This window comes from Aotus nancymaae, unplaced genomic scaffold (genome assembly GCF_030222135.1).
Source record: "Aotus nancymaae isolate 86718 unplaced genomic scaffold, 86718_ANA_hifiasm-v0.15.2.pri h1tg000062l, whole genome shotgun sequence".
NCBI classification, from domain to species: Eukaryota; Metazoa; Chordata; class Mammalia; order Primates; family Aotidae; genus Aotus; species Aotus nancymaae.
In genome coordinates this window covers 5,460,474-5,482,333 of record NW_026988476.1, presented here as the reverse complement: position 1 = coordinate 5,482,333, position 21,860 = coordinate 5,460,474, and the positions used below count along the sequence as shown (strand labels likewise).

At 37.3% G+C, this 21,860-nt stretch overlaps 1 protein-coding gene and 1 pseudogene across 3 annotated transcripts in view; one reads left to right on the top strand and one right to left on the bottom strand.

The window, feature by feature from the left end:
- The window catches only part of PRORP (protein only RNase P catalytic subunit), a 163,516-nt gene that overhangs the window by 108,647 nt on the left and 33,009 nt on the right, over positions 1-21,860 (bottom strand). For all 3 annotated transcript variants that reach the window (XM_064365787.1, XM_012468895.3, XM_012468904.2), the window contains exon 5: positions 359-466. In XM_064365787.1, coding sequence (XP_064221857.1) covers positions 359-466 — 108 coding nt within the window. The remainder of the gene's footprint in view (positions 1-358; positions 467-21,860) is intronic.
- Positions 16,853-17,924, top strand: LOC110569143 (septin-7-like; annotated as a pseudogene).

Here is a 21,860-nt window from a genome sequence, read left to right as displayed (position 1 = left end):
TAATTTTCAAATATAAGGATATGACCCACAGGGAAATGACAGAATGACCCCAAAGAGAAAGGAGAGACCCAGGAGAAGGTTAGCTAAAGGTTACACAAAAAGGAAACATCTGGCCCTGTATTATAGTCTTTCTTTTAATTCCTCACTTTCAGTCTCTTTCTCGCAGCCTTGAAGAGTGACTTATTTGTGATGAAAACAGTAAATCTTAGGGGAGCAAGCAGTTGGTCATCGTGGCACCCTGAGGACCTTAGTTTTAGAGGAAGAAAAACTGATGAGCTAAGAGCCCCAAGAAGGATCACGAATGGGGACAATAAATATTTCTAGAGATGTGGAATAACAAAGTAAAACTTATACTTACAAGTTGAGATTCACGAGCTTTAGGAACCATTTTGGCAACATTGAGGCCATCAATGACAATATCAAAAGGAGGACAAGATTTTACAAAGTTCTCAAATCTCTTAAGTTCCTAAAAAAGAAAAGTCAGACAAAATATTAATAAGAACTTAGTAAGGACTTTATTATAAACACACTGCAATGACTTTTATTGTTTTGATAACTCAAAATATTCATCCCTTAAAAATATACACACACACAGAAACCCACACACAGATATTCTCAAAATGAAACCTGAAAAAGCCAGTCTAGTGGATGCAACTGTATACAATTATCTAATGCATTTTTTTTTTTTTTAAGACGGAGTTTCACCATGTTGGTCAGGCTGGTCTTGAACTCCTGACCTCAGGTGATCCGTCCGCCTTGGCCTCCAAAGTGCTTGGATTACAGGCGTGAGCCACTACTCCTGGCCTATCTAATGCATTTTATAATCTCAAGGTGCTTTACACTTCACAAAGCACTTTCATATGTAATTTCATTTGATCCGCAGCTGGCAATGTTAGAAACATTGCCAAAATGTTTCCTAAATGCTTTCTAAATTAGCCCACGTGATAGTTATGATTAGAATGAATTGTCAAAATCTCTAAGTCCTGATCTGTAAGCCAAGGAGAAGTGAACCTTAGATATGCCACTCTACCAGTGTGACTGTGCTCAAAGAACAAGGCTCTAAAATGTGTAGGTCTCTTTTGTCACTAACAGGCTTTTATTTACTTATGGCTGTTTTGGAGAGGTAAAGATTCAACAAATATTTGCTGAGCACCTGCTATATGCCTAGCAGTTTACCAAAGAGAAAAACAAAACAAAAAACCCTAACTTAATGGAGCTTAGTGGGAGGATGCACAAAATAAACCAAGTAAATAAGTAAATAATATTAAATGTGAGAATGCTATGGAGAAAAAAAGTATGGCAGGGAGATCCACCTCCGGTAATGATGAAACAGTTTATATTGGATTACTAGATAATAATATAAATTCTAGATAAATACCTAACTATTTGAAGGTACCAAACATTGAGCAAAAGCAGGCAGAAACTGGAGGGGACATGACATTTGAAAGGTTTGGTAGTTTTAAAATCTGTCTGAAAATTAATTGACACTCCTCTCTCAAAAGGTGGTATCTAATACCCTATGCTTAAATATGGACTCTCCTTTGTGACTGCCTCAAAGAACGGCATGTGGCAGAAGTGACATAATGTGATTTCTGAGGGTAGGAAATAAAAGATAATATAGCTTTCATCTGACTCTCACTCTCAGGATGCTTGCTCTTGGAAACCAGCATCCTGAGAATGCCCAAGTAGAGGTCACATGTAACTGTTTCATCTGACAGTCCAGTGGAGTCCCAGCCAACAGCCAGCTAGCATTGATCCCCACACTGATGAGACTGAGGGGGATTTCAAGATGACCCCTACCCCTATTGGATTACAATAATAGGGGACCCAAGCAAGAACCATCAACTGAGTCTCATTAACCCCTAAAACCATAAGAAAGAATAATAATAATAGTAATAAATAATTACGGTTTTTAATGCCATTATATCTGGGGGGAAAAAAGGAAAGAAAATAAGGGAATTATACAAGGTAACATTTGTCTAGGTCAGAGGGCACTCTCCAGACAGTATGGCCAGCAGGAACAGCTGGAAATGAAGCAGAAAGCTGCAGAACTTACTGGTTCGATGAAACAGAAGACAGAGTTTGGGGGCAACCAGAGCTTGGAAAATGACAGCGTTTTATCCTAAAATGGATAAAACCACAAAATTTGCATATAAATCTGCCAAAATCCGTGGGTAAAACACGATCTGTACATGCTTGGAAAAGATTCCAAGGAGTCCAGAAAAAAAGCAATAGCTGAAAGACTTAAAAGACCTAAGCAGAGATTGCAGCTGCCACCCACTACAAGGAAAACAGAGTTTGGAGTCTAAGTCTCAAGAAGTTTAACAGCCTGCTAAATTAGCGAAAAAATCAATAATTTCCAGATGAACATAGATAATCTCTAAAGCCTCTGCAATGTGTCATTCACAATGTCTGATACACAATTCAAAATTAATAAACATAAAAAGAAATACAAAAATGTGATCCATAGCCAAAAAAAAAAAAAAAGAGGAGTCAAAAGAAACCAATCCAGGCCAGGCATGGTGGCTCAAGCCTGTAATCCCAGCACTTTGGGAGGCTGAGGTGGACAGATTACTTGATGTCAGGAGTTCAAGACCAGCTTGGCCAACATGGTGAAACCTCATCTCTACTAAAAATACAAAAATTAGTCAGGCACGGTGGTGCACACCTGTAATCCCAGCTACTCAGGAGGCTAAGGTAAGAGAATCACTTGATCTCAGGAAGCGAAGGTTGCACTGAGCCAAGATCACACCACCACACTCCAGCCTGGGCAACAGAGATTAATTCCATCTCCAAAAAAAAAAAAAGAAACCAATCCAAGGTCTAGATGCTTGAATTAGCCGACAAGAACTATAAAGTAACTGTTGCAAATATAATCAAAAATTATGCCTGTAATCCCAGCACTTTGGGAAGTTGAGGTGGGTGGATCACCTGAGGTCAGGAGTTCGAGACCAGCCTGGCCAACATGACGAAACCCTGCCTCTACTAAAAATACAAAATTTAGCCAGGAGTGGTGGCATGCACCTGTAATCCCAGCTACTTGGGAGGCTGAGGTTGCAGTGAGCCAACATTACACCACTGCACTCTAGCCTGGGCAACAGAGTAAAACTCCATCTCAAAAAAAAAAAAAAAAGCAAAGAGAACTTAGGGGTAAATATAGTCATAACGAATGCAAAGAAAATGAACAAAATGAACATTATAGAACCAAAAAGCACAAATGTGAAATAAAATATTCACAGGATGGATTTAACAGCAGATTGGAGATGGCAGAAGAAACAGTCAATGAACATGAAAGAGCAACAAAAAATGATACAATTTGATGAAAACAAAAGGATGAATTGGGTCTCAGTAACCTGAGGTACAATATCAAACAGATCAACATGTGTAATTACAGTCTAGAAGGAAAGGACAGAAAGGACAGAGTAGTAAAAAGTATTTGAATGGCCAAAACATCCCCAAAGCAGAATAAACGCAAAGAAAACCACAAGTAAAACTATAACTAGGCACATCTAGTAAAACAGATGAAAATCAAAAATAGAGGAATCTAAAAGCAGTCAGAAAAAAAGGATACATTACATAAAAAGGAATAATGATACAAATGACAGTTTAGTTCTCATCAGACACAATGGGGCCAGAGGACATCTTTAAAAGGATGACAGACAACAAATAAAATAACAACAACAACAAAAAAAACCTGCTTTCAATCCAGAATTATATATCTAGTAAAAATATCACTCAAAAATTGAGGCAAAAAAAATTAAGGTGAAATAAAGACATATTCAGGTAAATGAAAATAGCGAACTCATCACCAGCTAGCCTGCAACACAAGAAATGCTGAAGCTGGCCAGTGCCATGGCTCATGCCTGTAAGCCCAGCATTTTGAGAGGTCCAGGTAGGAGGATCACTTCAGGTCAAGAATTCAAGACCAGCTTTGGCAACATAGCAAGATACTGTCTCTATAAAAAAGAAAGAAAGAAAGACAGCCAGGGGCAGTGGCTCACACCTATAATGCCAGAACTTTGGGAGACTGAGGCGGGAGGATCATCTGAGGTTGGGAGTTCAAGACCAGCCTGACCAACATGGAGAAACCCTGTCTACTAAAAACACAAAATTAGCTGGGCATGGTGGCGCATGCCTGTAATCCCAGCTTCTTGGGAGGATGAGGCAGGAAAATCGCTTGAACCCAAGAGGCAGAGGTTGTGGTGAGCTGAGATCACACCATTGCACTCCAGCATAGGCAACAAGAGTGAAACTCTGTCTCATAAATAAATAAATGACATATAACTCCTTAAAGCAAAAATTATCATAGCACTACATTATGGGGCTTAAAACATATACAGATATAACATATGTTTTAAGCTATAATAAAACAATAGGACAAAGACCAGGAAGTGGTAAATAGAATTCTACTGCTATAATGTTCTTATATCTCATGTGATATGGTTCAATATAAACTCTAAGTAGACTGAATTAAGTTAAGGATTTAAATTGTAAAGCCAAATCATACATTTAAAAAATAATGGAGATCTGTAGGCCAGAGTTAGTAAAAATTTTAAAAAGTTAAAAAAAAATGTAAAAAGGTATAGATAAAAGCCAATAGAAGAATTAAATGAAAAATTAAAATAAATTGGATTAACCCAAAAGGAGACATGAAAGGAGAAACAGAAGAACAAAAAACAGATGGGATAAATAGAAGACAAATAGCAAAATAAAATGTTTAAATCCACACTTATAAAAAATGCTATCTATAATAAATGTACTTATCTTTAATACAGAATAAGTGGGAGGTGAAAAGTAGGGGAAAATGTGTATCATGCATCAGTAAGCTTAAGAAACTTGGAATGATGACACTAATGTTAGACAAAATAGACTTGAAGAAAAGGAGTACTATAAAAATAATAAAAGGGACATTTCATAATGATGACAGAATCAATATATCAAAGTCATATCATAAATAAGAACAGAGCTCCAAGATGTGGATGAAGCAAAAGCTGACAGAACAAAGGAGGAATAGGTAAATCTACAATTATAGATGGAGATTTCAACACCCTTCTCTGCATAATTGATTGAACAAGTAGATAAAAATCAGTGAGGACTCAGAAGACAAATCCATACTATATCGCAGGATACTATGCCCAGCAATAGCAGACTACTCCTTTTCAAGTGCACATTGAACATCTACCAAGACAGACCACAAGCTAGGCCACTGATATGGTTTGGCTTTGTGTCCCCACCCAAATCTCACCTTGAATTGTAATCCCCAGGTGTTGAAGGAGCAACCTGGTAAAAAGTGATTAGACCATGGGGGCAGTTTCCTCCATGCTGTTCTGGTGATAGTGAATTCTCATGAGATCTGAAAGTTTTATAAATGGTAGATTTTCCTGTGCTCTCACATGCTCTCTTGCCTGCTGCCATGTAAGACAAGTCTGCTTCCCCTTCTGCCCTCATTGTAAGTTTCCGAAGGCCTCCCCAGCTATGCAGAACCTTAAGTCAATTAAACCTCTTTGCTTTGTAAATTTACCCAGGCCTGGGCAGTTCTTTATAGCAGTGTGAGAATAGACTAACCATAAAATCAGTTTCAATACATTTCAAAATACTGAGATCTTAAAGAGTTTATTTGCTGATACACACACACACACACACACACACACACACACACACACACACTTAAACAAAAAACCAATAGCAGTAAAATATCTATAAAAGCCCCAAATATTGCCAAACACACTTGTCAATAACCCAAGGGTCAAAAAAAATTACAAAGGGAATTAGGAAATATTTTGAACTAAGTGATAATAAAAATTGCATATCAAAATTCATGGGATGCAATACACTAATACTTAGCAGGAAATATATAGCTTTAAACACTTATATAAAAAGAAGAAGGGTTTTAAACACTGACCTAAGTTTTCAACTTAAAAGGGTGGAAAAGGAAGAACAAATTAAATTTCAAAGAAATTAGAATAACAAGCAGAAATCAGAGAAATAGAAAACGCTAGTAAGACAAAATTTGAAAAAAATTAATGAATCTCAATCCCTATTTCACAGCACACACAAAAGTTATTTCTAACTAGATCATAAACCTAAAAGCCAAAACTGAAAATTCTAGAAGAAAACAGGAGAATTCTTAGCAACATCAGAATAGGCAAAAATTTCTTGGGCAATACATAAAGTCACCACTAATATTCACATGGGAGGCCCTTGATATAATGCCCTTGAGAAGGTTACAACATAATTTTTGTAACATTCTTGCCAAAAATGCCAACTTGATCTTATCATAAGGAAATATCAGATAAGCCCAAATTGAGAGACATGTTATAAAAGAATAGGCCTATGCTTTATTATTATTTTTTTTAAGTTGAGGTCCAAGAAAGACAAAGAAAACTGAGATAAAAAGAGACCCAAGAAACATGACAACTAAATCCAATGTGTGGTCATAGTTTGGATCCATAGGAAGGAAAAGTTTGTTTGTTAAGGACATTATTGGGACAAGTGACAAAACCTGACTATCAACTCTTGATCAGATAATCTTATTATATCAATGTTGCAAAGATGAAGAACTCCCTTTGGTCCAATAACTACTATAAAATACTCAACATCATTAGCCTTTAGGAAAATGCACTTAGAACCATAGCAAGATATCATTATATACCCACTAGAATGGCTGAAATTAAAAAGATTGACTCATAACAAGTGTAAGGAGCATCTGGAATTTCCAAACATTGCTGGCGGGAAAGAAGGATGGTACAACCACTTTGGAAAATAATTCAGCAGTTTCTTATAAAGTTAAGCATATATTTATCATATAACTGAGCAATCCCATTTATAAGTATTCACAGAAGAAATGTTAAAACACACATCCAGGTGGGCGCGGTAGCTCTCTCCTGTAATCCCAGTACTTTGGGAGGCCAAGGCGGGCAGATCACCTGAGGTTGGGAGTTCAAGATCACCCTGGCCAACATGGTGAAACCCCGTCTTAAAAACAAATAAATAATAAATAAAAAACACACATCCACACAAAGACTTACATGTGAACGTTAACTGTGTCTTGATTCCTAATTGCCAAAAACTGAAAACAATTAAGTGTCTATTAACTAATGAATGAATGGGGAAAAAAATGTGGTGTTAAAGCCAGTTGCTTTAATACTCCCTTTCTTCTTATCCTTAGAAAATATTATCTGGTGTCTGCTGTACATGGAAATAGTTAACATGTAAAGATCACTGCTTTTTATGTAAAGTTTTGAGTATGCATTATTGTATTCTTCTTATTTCTTCTTCGTTGCTAGAGTAGGACATTAAGTGAGAAAGGTCTTTTTGAATTTGGTATTAAAGCAACTGGCTTTAGTCACAGTAGATGTGGAAAAACAGGGGAATACCAGCTGTTTTGGTCGGAAGCACTGCTCTTAACGTGAGAACAACAATTAAAAATGCATCTCTGTATCTAATTACTTTGTATGCGTTCTTTAAACCATAGAAGCCAAATAGATCCTAAATAAGAACATTAACATCATTGCCTTAATGTAGCTAGGGGAAAATGAAGCCACATAGCTAAAAAGTATCACTGTAACCTAACAACTAAAATGGAGGCTATTTTAAATTGGCAACAGTACTGTAAACTAAATAGAGGAGAAGTTTGGGAGAGTTCTCCTAACCAAATGACCAATGGTAATCAATGGTATTTTATTGAGACAAACTATCTTAGCACATTTCTTCAGATTTTGAGACACAAAGAGTAGAGGTGACTCAAAGTAAAGCAGAAAATACTTTAACTCAATTTTTGGAACAAGGGCTGTATTAAACAGTAAAAACAGTGATGGTCTCCTTATCACATGTCAAACATCTCTCAAGCAAGTTTCCTTGACCACTTAATCCAGGTGGTCCATTAGCTGTTTTCTTCTATCCTAATTAAATAAATAACCTTCAAGGCAGGAGAGTTTGGAGAATACAGCATCTCTGAACACTTTATCATCTAAAGAGAAGTGGTATGAGCAGATAAAGGGACTGAAAGTATGACAAGACAAGTACATCTCACCAAGGAATAGTCTTTCAGATGCTGTTCAGAGGAGAACTATAAACCATATCTGGCTCAATAAGCCAGAGTGGAAAAATGCCCATCTCCATGCAGCTTACCTTCACTAGATAAACTGGATTAATATCCTGATGAGTCTAGATCCAAAAGGTGGAAACTGCCAGTATCCGAAGGGACAATGAAGGGGTTAAGTACACTCTGCCCATCTGCCTAATGGTATATGCTGAGCATTCATGGATCTCTTTTCATTCAAGGATAATTCAATAGAGTGAAGAAGTCCATCATTGGCCAATGAAAAATACAGCAACATATGTTAGGAGCTTTGCCTTAAAAATTCAGAAAAAAGCATGTTCTGAAACTCAAATACAATTTAGAAGACCTCTGACTAGATCCCTCAAAGAAGAGGACGAACTCAGTTGCATCTATGAAGAAACACCAATAAGCTTTAAGGAGAGAACAGCATGAGATGCAAAGAGATCTGGCAAAAATAAAATAAAAATGAAAAAAAAAAAAAAACTCCCAAAATGCAACGACAGAATTTAAATATGCTTTGAAAGCAGTAAAGATTAGAACTAACATACCAGAACATGGATTTCGTGAAATGCAGCACAAATTTTGAGAAATTCTACTTCCGTGCAGAAGAAAAGAAGAAGAAGAATGTTGAGAGAAAGAACGTAATAGATACGAGGAACAGAGAAGAGATCCAACTTTCAAGCCTCAAAAGGGTATTCCCAAGGAATAAATCAAAACAAAAAAAGAATAATCATTTTTAAAAAAATAAAACTTCCCCAAGATTAAAAATAGCTACGTTTTTGACCAGGTACAGTGGCTCATACCTGTAATCCCACCGCTTTGGGAGGAGTTCAAGACCAGCCTGGCCAACCATGGTGAAACCTTGCCTCTACAAAAAATACAAAAATTAACAGGGTATGGTGGCGTGCGCCTGTAATCCCAGGTACTCAGGAGGCTGAGACAGGAGAACTGCTTGAACCCGGGAGGTAGAGGTTGCAGTGAGCCAAGATCATGCCACTTCACTCCAGCCTGGGCAACAAAGCAAGACCTTACTTCAAAAAAAAAAACTTACATTTTAAAGGACACATGACATGAGATTCAGGGAAACAACAAAAAAAATCACCTAATCATCTCCCCACAAAATTTTTAATTGTGACGTTAAAGAAAAAAAATCCTACATGCTTTCAAGTCAAATAAATAATACCATAAACTTATATAGTGCTTTCCATATGCCATGTAGATCACAAAGCCATTAAGAAACAAAAATTCTAAGTGCTTTACATATACTAATTCTCTTATTGCTCTAACAATGACATGAGGTATTCCCACTTAACAGATTAGGAGAATAAAGCACAGAGAAGTTAAGCAGATCATCTAACTAGTAAATGGTGGACTTGGGGTTCAAAATCCAGAAGTTCGTTCTCTTGTTGTACTATCCCTCAGAGCAACAAAAGTCAAGCTGGACCCCAGCCACTCAGGAGGCCGAGGCAGGAAGATTTCCAGAGCCCAGGAGTTTCAGATCAGCCTGGGCAACATAGTTACGACCCCATCTCAAAAACAAGAAATTCAAGCTAGAAAGCCAAGCCCAAAAGCCAGAAGACAACAAAATAACTATGTTTAAGGATCATGGAGTAATTTACACATGAGGCCTAAACCTCTAGGTGCATGCACTGTAATAATATTTCCTTTTTCCTATACAGTACATTTTAATAGTGTGGCCTGTATTCTTAAGCAAGGCATGCCAATCAAGACTACTGCCCCTCCCTGCAAGGTACCTGCAATCAATGGGAGACAAACTTTGCAAATGTCCTCCACGAGTTTTTTGGATGAGAAATCCTACTTTCTTTGATGTGGTCTCCCTATTTTATTTAAGGAGACACATCATTCCCACTCTCCTACTCCCTCTCCAAAAGAGACTCATAAGGACTAATGGAATTTCATCTGGATATATCTAATGAAGTATTTTCCTTATTTTTATTTATTTTGGAATTTCAACTTTTATTTTAGATACAAGGGGGAACATGTGCAGGTTTGTTACATGGGTATACTGTACCCAGGTAGTGAACTTAGTACCCAATAGGTGGCTTTTCAACCCATACCCCAGCCCCTCTAGCAGTCTGCAGCATCTGTTGTTGCCATGTTTATGTCCATACATGCTCAATGTTTGGCTCCCATTTGTAAGTAAGAACATGCAGTATTTGCTTTTCTCTTCCTTCATTAATTTGCTTAGGATTATGGCCTCCAGCTCCACCCATGTTGCTGCAAAGGACATGACTTTGCTTTTTTTATGGTTGCATAGTATTCAATGGTGTATAGTGCCACATTTTCTTTATCCAATCCACCACTGACTGGCACTAAGCTGATTTCATGTCTTTGCTATTTTTAGTAGTAAAACAATGTACATACAAGTGGATGTGTCTTTTTGGTATAATCATCTATATACCCAGCAGTGGGATTGCTGGATTAAATGGTAGCTCTGTTAACTTATTTGAGAAATTTCCAAGCTGCTTTCCACAGTGGTTGAACTAATTTAGATTACCATCAACAGTGTATAAGCATTCCCTTTTCTCTGCAGCCTCATACTGGTACAAAAACAGACATTAGACCAATGGAACAGACTAGAAAACTCAGAAATAAAGCTGCACATTCATACACACTTGCTTTTTGACAAGGCCAACAAAAACAACCAATGGGTAAAGGACTTCTAATTTAATAAATGGTGCTGGGATAACTGGCTAGTTATATGTAGCAGAATGAAACTGGACACTTACCTTTCACCACATGTCAAAATTAACTCAAGATGGATTAAAGATTTAAATGTAAGTCCTCAAACTATAAAAATCCTAGAAGAAAACCTAGGAACTACCCTTCTCGACATCAGCCTTGGCAAAGAATTTTTGGTTAAGTCCTCAAAAGCAATTGCAACAAAAACAAAAATTGACAAGAGAGACCTAATTAATTAATTAAAGATCTTCTGTATAGCAAAATAAACTGTTAACAAAGTAAACGGACAACTTACAGAACAGGAGAAAATATTACAAACTGCATCCAACAAAGGTCTAATATCCAGAATGTATAAGAAACTTAATTCAACAAGCAAAAACAACCTCATTAAAAAAAAACAGACAAGGCCGGGCGCGGTGGCTCAAGCCTGTAATCCCAGCACTTTGGGAGGCCGAGGTGGGTGGATCATGAGGTCGAGAGATCAAGACCATCCTGGTCAACATTGTGAAACCCCATCTCTACTAATACAAAAAAATTAGCTGGGCATGGAGGCGCGTGCCTGAAATCCCAGCTACTCAGGAGGCTGAGGCAGGAGAATTGCCTGAACCCAGGAGGCGGAGGTTGCGGTGAGCCGAGATCGCGTCATTGCACTCCAGCCTGGGTAACGAGAGCGAAACTCCGTCTCAAAAAAAAAACAGACAAAAGACATGAACAGACACTTCTCAAAAGAAGCCATACAAGTGGCTAATAAACATATGAAAAAACGCTCAATATCACGAATTATCAGAGAAATGCAAATTAAAACCACAATGAGATGCCATCTCACACTAATCAAAATGGCTATGATTAAAACATCAAGTAATAAGGTGTTTTTTAACTGCAGGTCACAATCCCTTACTAAGTCATGAGATCAATTTAATATGGTTGCAACCAGCATTTTGGGGGGAAATAAAAAGAACTAAAATAGAGCTCAACAAATATAGCAAGAGTACATAATTTTGTATGTGTAAAAACTTTTTTCATTTATAAATGTGTTATTACATAAAACGTATATTGTGCCTGTGTTGTGTTCAAAATCATTTAAAAACCACTGGTAATAGGACTCTGTCACATATATAAAACATGATTTTGCCCCAGGGAACATTACTAATACATTTTATCATAGGCCTATAATATTTACCTCTGGTAAGTCTATTAAAGAAAGTGCTAGAACCTAAGCTATAAAGATTAGCTCTAATAGATATTAGATATATCATAAAACTATAATAATCAAAATAGTGTCATACTGTTAGGCATCCAGATTACTGAATCACAACAGTAAGTCCAAAAAGAGACCTAAATATTTATATGAAGAATTTGGTATATGCTAAAAGTAGCATCCTGCTTTATCCCTAGTGGGGTAAAATATGGGTTGTTAAACAAATGATGTTGACACAATTGGTTAATTAGTTGGGGAGGAAATTAAGTTGGAACTTACCTCATATGAGAAAAAATTCTAAATGGATCAAAAATTTAGAGAAAAACAACAAAAGTATAGGGAGCAAAAGGAAGTTTTTTGTTTCTGTTTGTTGACTTTTCTTTTTTTTTTTTTTTTGAGACAGAGTCTGGCTCTGTTGCCCAGGCTGGAGTGCAATGGCATGATCTCGGCTCACTGCAACCTCCACCTCCCAGCTTCAAGTGATTCTCCTGTCTTAGCCTTCTAAGTAGCTGGGATTACAGGCTCACACCACAACGCCCGGCTAATTTTTGTATTTTTTAGTAGGGACGGGGTTTCACCATGTTGGTCATGCTGGTGACCATGCTGTGTTTGTTGGTTTTTCAATAACTTTGCAGGCCAGGCGTGGTGGCTTATGCCTGTAAGCCTGGCCAAGATGGTGAGGCTTTTAGTCTCTACTAAAAATACAAAAATTAGTCAGGCATGGTAGCTGGCACCTGTAATCCCAGCTATTCAGGAGGCTGAGGCAGAGAACTGCCTGAACCTGGCAAGCGGAGGTTGCAGTGAGCTGAGATCGCACCACTGCACGCCAGCCTAGGTGACAGAGCGAGACTCTCTCAAAAGAAATAAAATAAGTAAATAAAATTAAATAAATAAATATAAATAAAAACATAACCTTGCAAGGGAAAAGGGCTTTCTAGATATGAAAATAAAAAAATAACCTTGCAAGGGAAAAGGTCTTTCTAGATATGAAATCTAGAAGCCATAAAAGGAAAGTCTGATAAATTCAAATATTTTAAAATATACATGGAGACAAAAAAACTTGAGTAATGCCTCAAAAATTGTAATTCAAATCACAGATAATTTTTCAAATAAAGAGCTCCTAAAATAAATAAGAAAACAATCAACAACTCAAAAAATGGGCAAGACAGAAGCAAACAGTTTACAGATAATAAACATAAGTGACTCTTAAACTTATGAAAAGACGCTCCATCACACTCCAAGAAAATTGTAAATTAATCCTATACTGCAATTTTATTTTTTACTTCATATAGGCAAAGATCAAAATGTTTGATAACACACTGAATCTTAAAGGTGTGGAGAAAGAATTCTCATATTTTGCTGATCAGAGTATATACTGATAAAATTTTCATGAAGGCCAATTGAAATTAGTATGCCTCCACTGTGCTAGCAATTCAATTTGTGGGAATCTATCTTACATCTATATTAGAATATGTGAGAAATTACAAATGTGTAAGGTGATTCACTGTGGTAGTTTTGTAACAGTAAAAGATTTGAAACAACTTAAATGAATAATGAATTTGAAACAACTCAATGGATAATTAAAGTATGGTCACTCCATACAGTTAGAAAAAAGAAAAAAGAGAAGAGGAAGAGGAGAAAGAAAAAGGAGAAAGAAAATAATCTACTTTTTAATCTTGAAATATAAAATGATAGCCCACTATCAACTACATGAAGGACAGAAAACGTTTCCCTAAAAAATTCTCAATCATCTAGAATCATGAGCTAAAGATGCACGCTCCCTAGCAGTTAGGTATTATTTCCAAGTATTAATATATTATCCTGTAAATTCCAGATAGAAGAGAAGTTACTTACAAGTATAAAGTTATTTCTTTAATCTTGTCTGAACTTTGGAGAAACAGATCTAACTCAGGTAAAGATGGTTTAGAAATTAAATTTCTAGACAGAATCAGGTATATTATTTTTATTCCCACTCTCCTTCATTTTCATACCATATTCTGACAGATTTATAGAGAATAGCTAAAAGAAAGGGCAAAGGGCAATATATTTTTAATTATGAAATCTTACTCCCAAATTAGAAAGAAACAAATCAGGCCAAAAAATAAAATACTAAAAAAAGGCAATAACACAGCCTGAATCCTACAAACCCCAAAATGCTATTAACTACTTAAAAAAAAAAAAATTCTGCTTTCATTCAAGGAGTTTGTCCATGCTTACACACCCTGGAAATCCCCTCTGCTTCACAAGTAACCCAAAACCTGCTCTAAAGCGCCAACACAGTGCCTAACTTCCCTTCTTCCTTGGAAGGAAATGTGTAGAAAATGTAAGCCCCCTCACTTGTCAAGTCACTTCACTTTTCTGAGATTTATGTTCCTCAGGAATAAAGTGGGGCTATTAACACATACTTCGAAGGGCTATTATTCTAAGGACTCAATAAAATTAAATGATATTATAAAAAGTCTACACTATAAAAGCCCCTACATGTGCTTTAGGTAAATAATAATACCACAAGTTTTACCAATAGTTTGTCAACATTTATAATTCTTTGGGTTTTAACATTAAATACCAGAAAAATAACTTTTCCTGCTTCCTGTTCCTGACTGAGAAATGGGCTCCTGTCTTCACATGGCCGTAGAGTAGATGAATCTCTGTAAGGACCCATAACCTAACTGCTTCCACATTGAGAAAAATATATCTACATTTCAGTTGTTCCCAGATATTCTGATTCAAGGGCCAAAAAGACCATTTAGCTTGTCTCTTTCAAAGGGCACTAGACTGAGGTAAGATCCATCCCTTTGTAGTATGCATGTATGCATGGTTCATAAATCAAGTTTCTTGGCTGAGGCTTGCCTGTAGTGCATCCTTAAGGATTGCTTTATGCTTTACAATGTGCATAGGTCTTCTGATTATCTTTAAAACAATCTTGTGAGAAAATTAAGTTGTACACAGAAAGACTAAATTAATGACAACAAAAAAATACAGAATCTTTGATTTCTAATTCCCAGTTTACTAATGACTTCATTGAGTTGAATGGGCTATTTCCTTTCTTTATAAAGCAGAAACAATTTATCAGTTGTTTGCAAAAGCCATCAAGTTTTCAATGTTCTCACAGAAATGAAGCAGAATTTACTACCATCTATACTCAATTCTATTGCTAATTTTTTAAAAAAAGAAAATAGTGGCTGGGCGCGGTGGCTCATGCCTGTAATCCCAACACTTTGGGAGGCCGAGGGGTGGGGATGGGGGGGGCGGATCACAAGGTCAGGAGTTCGAGACCAGCCTGGCCAACATGGTGAAACCCCATCTCTACTAAAAATATAATAATTAGCTGGGCATAGTGGCAGACACCTGTAATCCCAGCTACCTGGGAGGCTGAGGCAGGAGAATTGCTTGAACCCAGGAGATGGACATTGCAGTGAGCTGATATCGTGCCATTGTACTCCAGCCAGGGTGGCAGAGCAAGACTCCATCTCAAAAAAAAAAAAAAAATAGTTTGGGTTATTTTTGTCCTCTTTTGGTGAAAAAAAAATGAGAAGTAGAGAAGAGAATGAAGAAAGGAAAAATTTAAAATCCTGAAATTTCTAGCGCATAAATTCAACAACAGTAAATCTGACTAATGTTAAATATGTAGACAGTAAATTTTTGTGCACTGCAGTAGTAAGAGAGTAGCCTGTGAAAATCATCCAAGTGGAAAGCAGAAAGGAAATGGGATGTGATTTTACTCTGAAAGAAAACCAAAAGGTGAAACAGTCAAACAGTAAATAGGACAGGCAAGAAAACTCAGGTAGAAATCTTGGGGATATCCCGGGAACATTCATTAGCTCAAATGACGTGTCTTGTACATCTCATCAGTGGTTTTTTTCTCTGCTAACTTATACAAATGTCTGAGTAACTCAAGAGTAATGTACAACTGGAAGATGAGTCATTCCACCAGTAATCAATGAGATTAAGGGAAATTCTATTTTCCCGTGAACTTTGGCACGGTTTGAATCTGTTTCATTATTCCTGCTAGCAATCACTACAAATCCAGGTTTGCACACCTTTTCTTCTGCCATAATTAAGCAAATAAGAGTAAGCTAAGTGTTAGGTAATTTCCCATCCTCAAAAAATATACATCAGTCTCATAAGGAAGTAGAATTACCGGTATGGTTAAACAGCATGTGTTACTAAGTCCAAAGATTTGGGTTTGAATCCTGAGTTCATCACTTAACCTGTGAGGTTCTGGTAAGTTACCAAACTTTTCTGAGCCTCAGTTTCCTCATTTGTCAAGTAAAGAAAATACGTATTCCCTCAAAGTTGCTGTAAAGATTAACTGATATAACTAAATGGTAGCTGTGACAATAAATGTAAGCACTGAATTATTTAATGTATAAATAACAATATTTACTACCCACCTACTGGATGCTAACTAAGCATTGTGGAAACTATGAAAAAGGGTATCCAGTCCCTCAGAGTTTCTAATCTGGTTGAAATAACAAAAGATACTGATGTGAAAAACTAAATACTAAAACAAGAACACATAGTATAGGATCAATAGCCAGATGTGAGCCAGGGTTAATAAATGCTGCAAGTTCAAAGGGAGAAAAATGCAGACTACAGAGGTGAAAAAGGGAAAGAGGCTGAGATAGCCATGAAGGAAAAACAGGATTTGGAGGTAGGAGTGTATTTTAGATGAGGGAAAAAGAAGATGAGGAAAACACAAAGTAGTCTAGAGACTCTAATTAGCAGTCACTGGCCAAAGCAGGTGTCTGTAGAGGAGCATGGTAAGCGATGAGACTGAAAAGTAGACTGCGGCCAAACTGGAGGAATTACTTTCAGGGCAGGAATGGGAAACTGCTGAAGGTTTTGAGGCAGGGGAGAAATATGATTACATTGGTGTTTTGAAAAGAATGACCTGGAGTGTGAGATCCACTGCTGCTGAGGAGAGGGACGTCAACAGCAGCACCACGGTTGCTCTGTGGATTTCTTCTGTTGGAATCTGGACCACTGGAATGATGGAAATGTGTGGGATTTGCCTATCTCCCAAATCAAGTATCCACAGAATCAGTGAAGAGAAGGTTTGAAATCACACTTATGCTAGTGGGAAATCTGAGAAAATCAACATTAATCAACTTATGATTCCTCATATATATGCATTCTCCAGAGTATCCGGGTCGTTCTCATAGAATTATTACTAATCAAAGAAGGTAGTGTTCAGTTGCTGCTGACAACAGTTGATACCCCAGGATTTGGAGATGCAACAGATAATAGTAATCGCTGGCAGCTTGCTATCGACTACATTGATAGAAAATTTGTGGACTACCTAAATGCAGAATCATGAGTAAACAGATGTCAGATGCCTGATAACAGGGTGCAGGGATGTTTATACTTCGTTGCCCCTTCAGGACATGGACTTAAACCAGTAATAACTTTAAAACAGATAATGAAAGAAATCTAAGAACGTAAAATATATAAATTTCCAGAAACAGACAAAGAAGACAAATGCTTGTTAAAAAGATGGAGGACCATTTACCTCTTGCTTAGGTAGGTAGTAATACTGTATCACTGAACTTACTGGCAAAAGGGTTAGGGGAAGGCAGTATCCTTGGGGTGTTGCTGAAGTTGAAAATGGTGAACACTGTAATTTTACAATTCTAAGAAATATGTTGATAACACATGCATATTTGAAAGACGTTATTAATAATGCCCGCTATGACAGCAGAAAACTGGCAGTTGTGACTTATAATGGAGTTGATAACAAATAAGGGCTAAGAGCCTTCTGGCACAAATGGAAGAAGAAAGAAGGGAGCATGTAGCTAAAATGAAGAAGATGGAGCTGCAGATGGAGCAGGTGTTTGAGATGGAAGTCAAAAAAAAAAAGTTCAAAAACTGAAGGACTCTGAAGCTAAGTTCCAATGGCTGTGCCATGAGCAAATGAAAAAGAAACATAACAAAGTTGGGCACAGTGGCTCACGCCTATAATCCCAGAACTTTGGGAGGCCAAGGTGGGCAGAGCACCTGCGATCAGGAGTTCGACCTGGCCAACATACTGAAAACCTACCTCTACTAAAAATACAAAAATTAGCCAGGCATGGTGGCAGGCACCTGTAATCTCAGCTACTTAGGAGGCTGAGGCAGGAGAATTGCTTGAACCTGGGAGACAGAGGTTGCAGTGAGCCAAGACTGCACCATTCCATTCCAGCCTGGGCAACAAGAGTGAAACTCTGGTTCAAAAAGGAAAAAAAAAAAAAAAAAGAAAGTAATAGCTCTAAGTGCCTTTCCTATATTTTCTTTTCCCTTTTTTTTTTTTTTAATTAAAAACAGCTATCTTCAGTTTAAAGCAAGATAATCATGTTCTGGTGATTTGACTGCTCACAGGTTATTCCAAAATAAAAGGACTCTAGAAGGTTTTCACTGAGGATAAATTGTCACAATATGATGCAAATTATGCTTCTTTATGACAATTATAATACAAAGGTTTCCTTCAATGCAGCACAGACAATAATGTAATTCAGCCTAACACAGCTGACCCTATTTTTTGACACTTTGTTTAAAAATATGCATGGGAAAAAAAATTGATGGGTTTACAGTGGACCTAGAGCTTTTTTATAACAACCTTTTATTTGTTTGTTTTGGAGTCTTTAAATAATACTATTCTCATTTAGTGCCCTCTTTAGCTAGAATCTCATTACTGCTTGATTTTAATAAAAGCATTTAATTTAGATATTTTCCATAGATTAGCCTGCTAAAATAGAATATAGCTTCTTTCATATGGTAGAAACCAACAAGAAAATTTTCCTTTAACTCCCTTTTTGCACTTTATGGTAAGTAGCAGGGGAACAAATGCATTTAAAGTTCATTTCTAGGCAAAACTGTAAAGCTAATGACCAACCTGTTTCTACCTATATGCAGTCTGTTTATTAGAAATGGGAATCATGGCCTCTTTAAGAGAAAAAAGTCATCATTCTTCATTTAGCTGTATTAATATATTTCATTTCTGTATTTTTTGTTTGTATTGTAAAAAGTTCACATAATAGGCTGGGTGCAGTGGCTCATGCCTGTAATCCCAGCACTTTGGGAGGCCAAGGCTGGCAGATCACCTGAGGTCAAGAGTTGGAGACCAGCCTGACCAATATGATGAAACCCTGTCTCTACTAAAAATATAAAAATTAGCCGGGCGTGGTGGCATACACCTGTAATCCCAGAGGAGGAGTGAGACACGAGAATCTCTTGAACCCGGGAGGTGGAGGGTGTAACAAGCTGAGATCATGCCATTGCACTCCAGCCTGGGCAACAAGAGCGAAACTCTGTCTCAAAAAAAAAAGTTCACATAAGAAACAATGTTGTGATGTTAAAAAAAAAAAATGACCTGGCAATAGTGTCAAAAAAAAAAGGATGGAAGGAGAGTGTAGACACAAGAAAACCAGTGGTAATCGAGAAGTCGAGGTTGAGATGCACTAAATGCCTAGACAAGATGGAATTAGTGGAAATGGAAAAGCAAAGTCAGAGATGTAAAATGCTGCACAATAGGACTGGTATTAGAGAGGAGACAAAGTCAGCTTTAATCTTTTCAGTCTGCATGGCAGAGAAAGAGAAAAGTCACAAGCGGAAACTCAATGGTGGTATCGGGGCTAGAAGAAGCATTTATGAGTCATTTCATTTTGACACATTGAATTTGAGTTCACAATGGCATATTCACATAGAAATGTCTCATAATCAGTTGGCTACATTGATCTGGCATTTCAAAGAGTAGTCAGGATGAAAGAAAAGAATGTGAGAGTCACTTGGACAAGAAAGCAGAGCTAAGGCTGAGGAAGAAATCCCATCAGGGTCACTGATAAAGGCTCTGGGTCCTCCCAGGAGAAAAATACATGCCATCATTGCAGGAAAATGGGCATCCTGTACGATGAGGACTGAGTGAGTTTTTTCTCCTCCTGGTGAGGACAGGACATCGAGTTTGTCTTAAAGAGGAGAGCCTGCTATTCATAAAAATCCTCTTAAAGAAAGCATGCAGATTGTGGTGTCAGTCTTTGCAAACAATAGGGTGAGTCTGTTTATAAACAGTCTGTGATACAGCATGAATTAAGCAAGAAAGATCCTGCCTTGGGTGGATAGTGTTACTGGCAGCTATTCAGCCCCATCTGGGACTCCAGAGGCCTAGAGAAACTACCAAAATACATTACAACTGCTTCTTTTCTATCTGGCTATTTTCTGGTAAATTTCAGTGTGCTTAGCTAAACAAACTGAGAACTTAAATCTATTTTACCCTGGATGTATGTGTGACATCTACCTATTAATCCATAACCCATTTGAAATACTGCACACATATTTACACAAACTTTTACAAAATTTCTGGGGATTCAGAATCCTATAAAATAAAACCTAAAAAACACCGGGGTTGAATCACAAAACAAGGAAGAGTTATGGCTCTTTCCTTTCCCCTCAAAATCCATTATCATTCCTTTACTAATAGCAGGATTCTACTTTACAAGTTTTACACCAGGCCAGGTGCCATGGCTCATGCCTGTAATCCCAGCACTTTGGGAGGCTGAGGCAGGTGGATCACCTGAGGTCAGAAGTTTGAGACCAGCCTGGCCAGTATGGTAAAACTCCGTCTCTACTAAAAATACAAAAATTAGCCGCAGTGTGATGGCGGGTGCCTGCGTTTAAATACTAGTTAAGCTTCACTAATCACATAGTTTACAGGGACAATGAATGCTACGCTTTGGATCTGATCATTCAGCTCTGCTAATTTGGTACTTAATAATCAGTTCTTGTTTTCTAATAGTCATTTGTTTCTCTGATTGCAAGTGGAAAAGCCTTGTACTATCAATACAATGGTGAACAACTTGGGAAGAAACCACATCAAAAATATTCAAAGGTCTGGCCCATGTTTAGGATAGGCTCATAAGTATATTTTGAAAAAAATGAACCACCGTTATTAGGGCAAGAAATATTGACAATGACTACAAAAAAAGTATTAATTTATGATAAGAACTTTCACCGAAGTCTAACGACTCCTGAGCATCTACTCTACTAATAAGTTCTTTTCACTTCCCACTGACATTTTATCTGGGAACATCATACCTTGATATGGCTTTATCGTATTTTCTTGAAAAACATCCTCTGCCCATTTTTCTCATTTTGGAGAATTTTACAGGTTAAATAATCAGGTCAACCAAAAAGATAAGCATTTATGCTGTATGAATCTGAAAAGGAACTACAGTATTTTTATTAATATGACAGAATCTAATTTTGCCACTAGGGATTTTTCAGTCAGCATGCAAAGAATCACACTGTTAAAGCAGTGATCAGTCTAGAGAAAAGCCTGCTTTTGATACAGCCTGAGTTATCTGCTAATTCAAATCATCTGAACAAATCTACTCTTGGCACAAATGCAGTGAACTCCTTACAAAAACGAAAACAAAAGTAAACCACCTAGGTTTAAATTAGCTGTGTAGGTAGCTCAATCCATATGCCTTCCACCCTTCCAATTATAAGTCTCTGAAAGAAAAGCCAGCACTCCTAAATGCAGGAAATCACATTTTACTTCCCTGCAGCTGCTTCACAGCCAAGGAAAATGCAAAAACAAAGAGGAAATGCGCCTGGAGATCTTATTAACAAAGAGTGGAAATCCCCTCACTCCGTATCTCCCAATTAGCACTGTTAAGGACATAAACTCTCAGGTTCAAATTTCCCTTTGTGGAAAGCCTAACCACATCAGGATTAATCTGCAGTTGCCACCCAGGCTAAAAGCAGGGGTTGTGCACGCTGGAGCATTCCACATTGCCTCTTTAGCTATAGCTTTCACCACACAATGGATTAACCTGTACAGGATTTTTTTTTTAACTCCTCCCCTAACCCAGAAAAAAATGTTAATAACCCCTTTGCAAAGCAAAAACAATGCAGTGCAGTAGG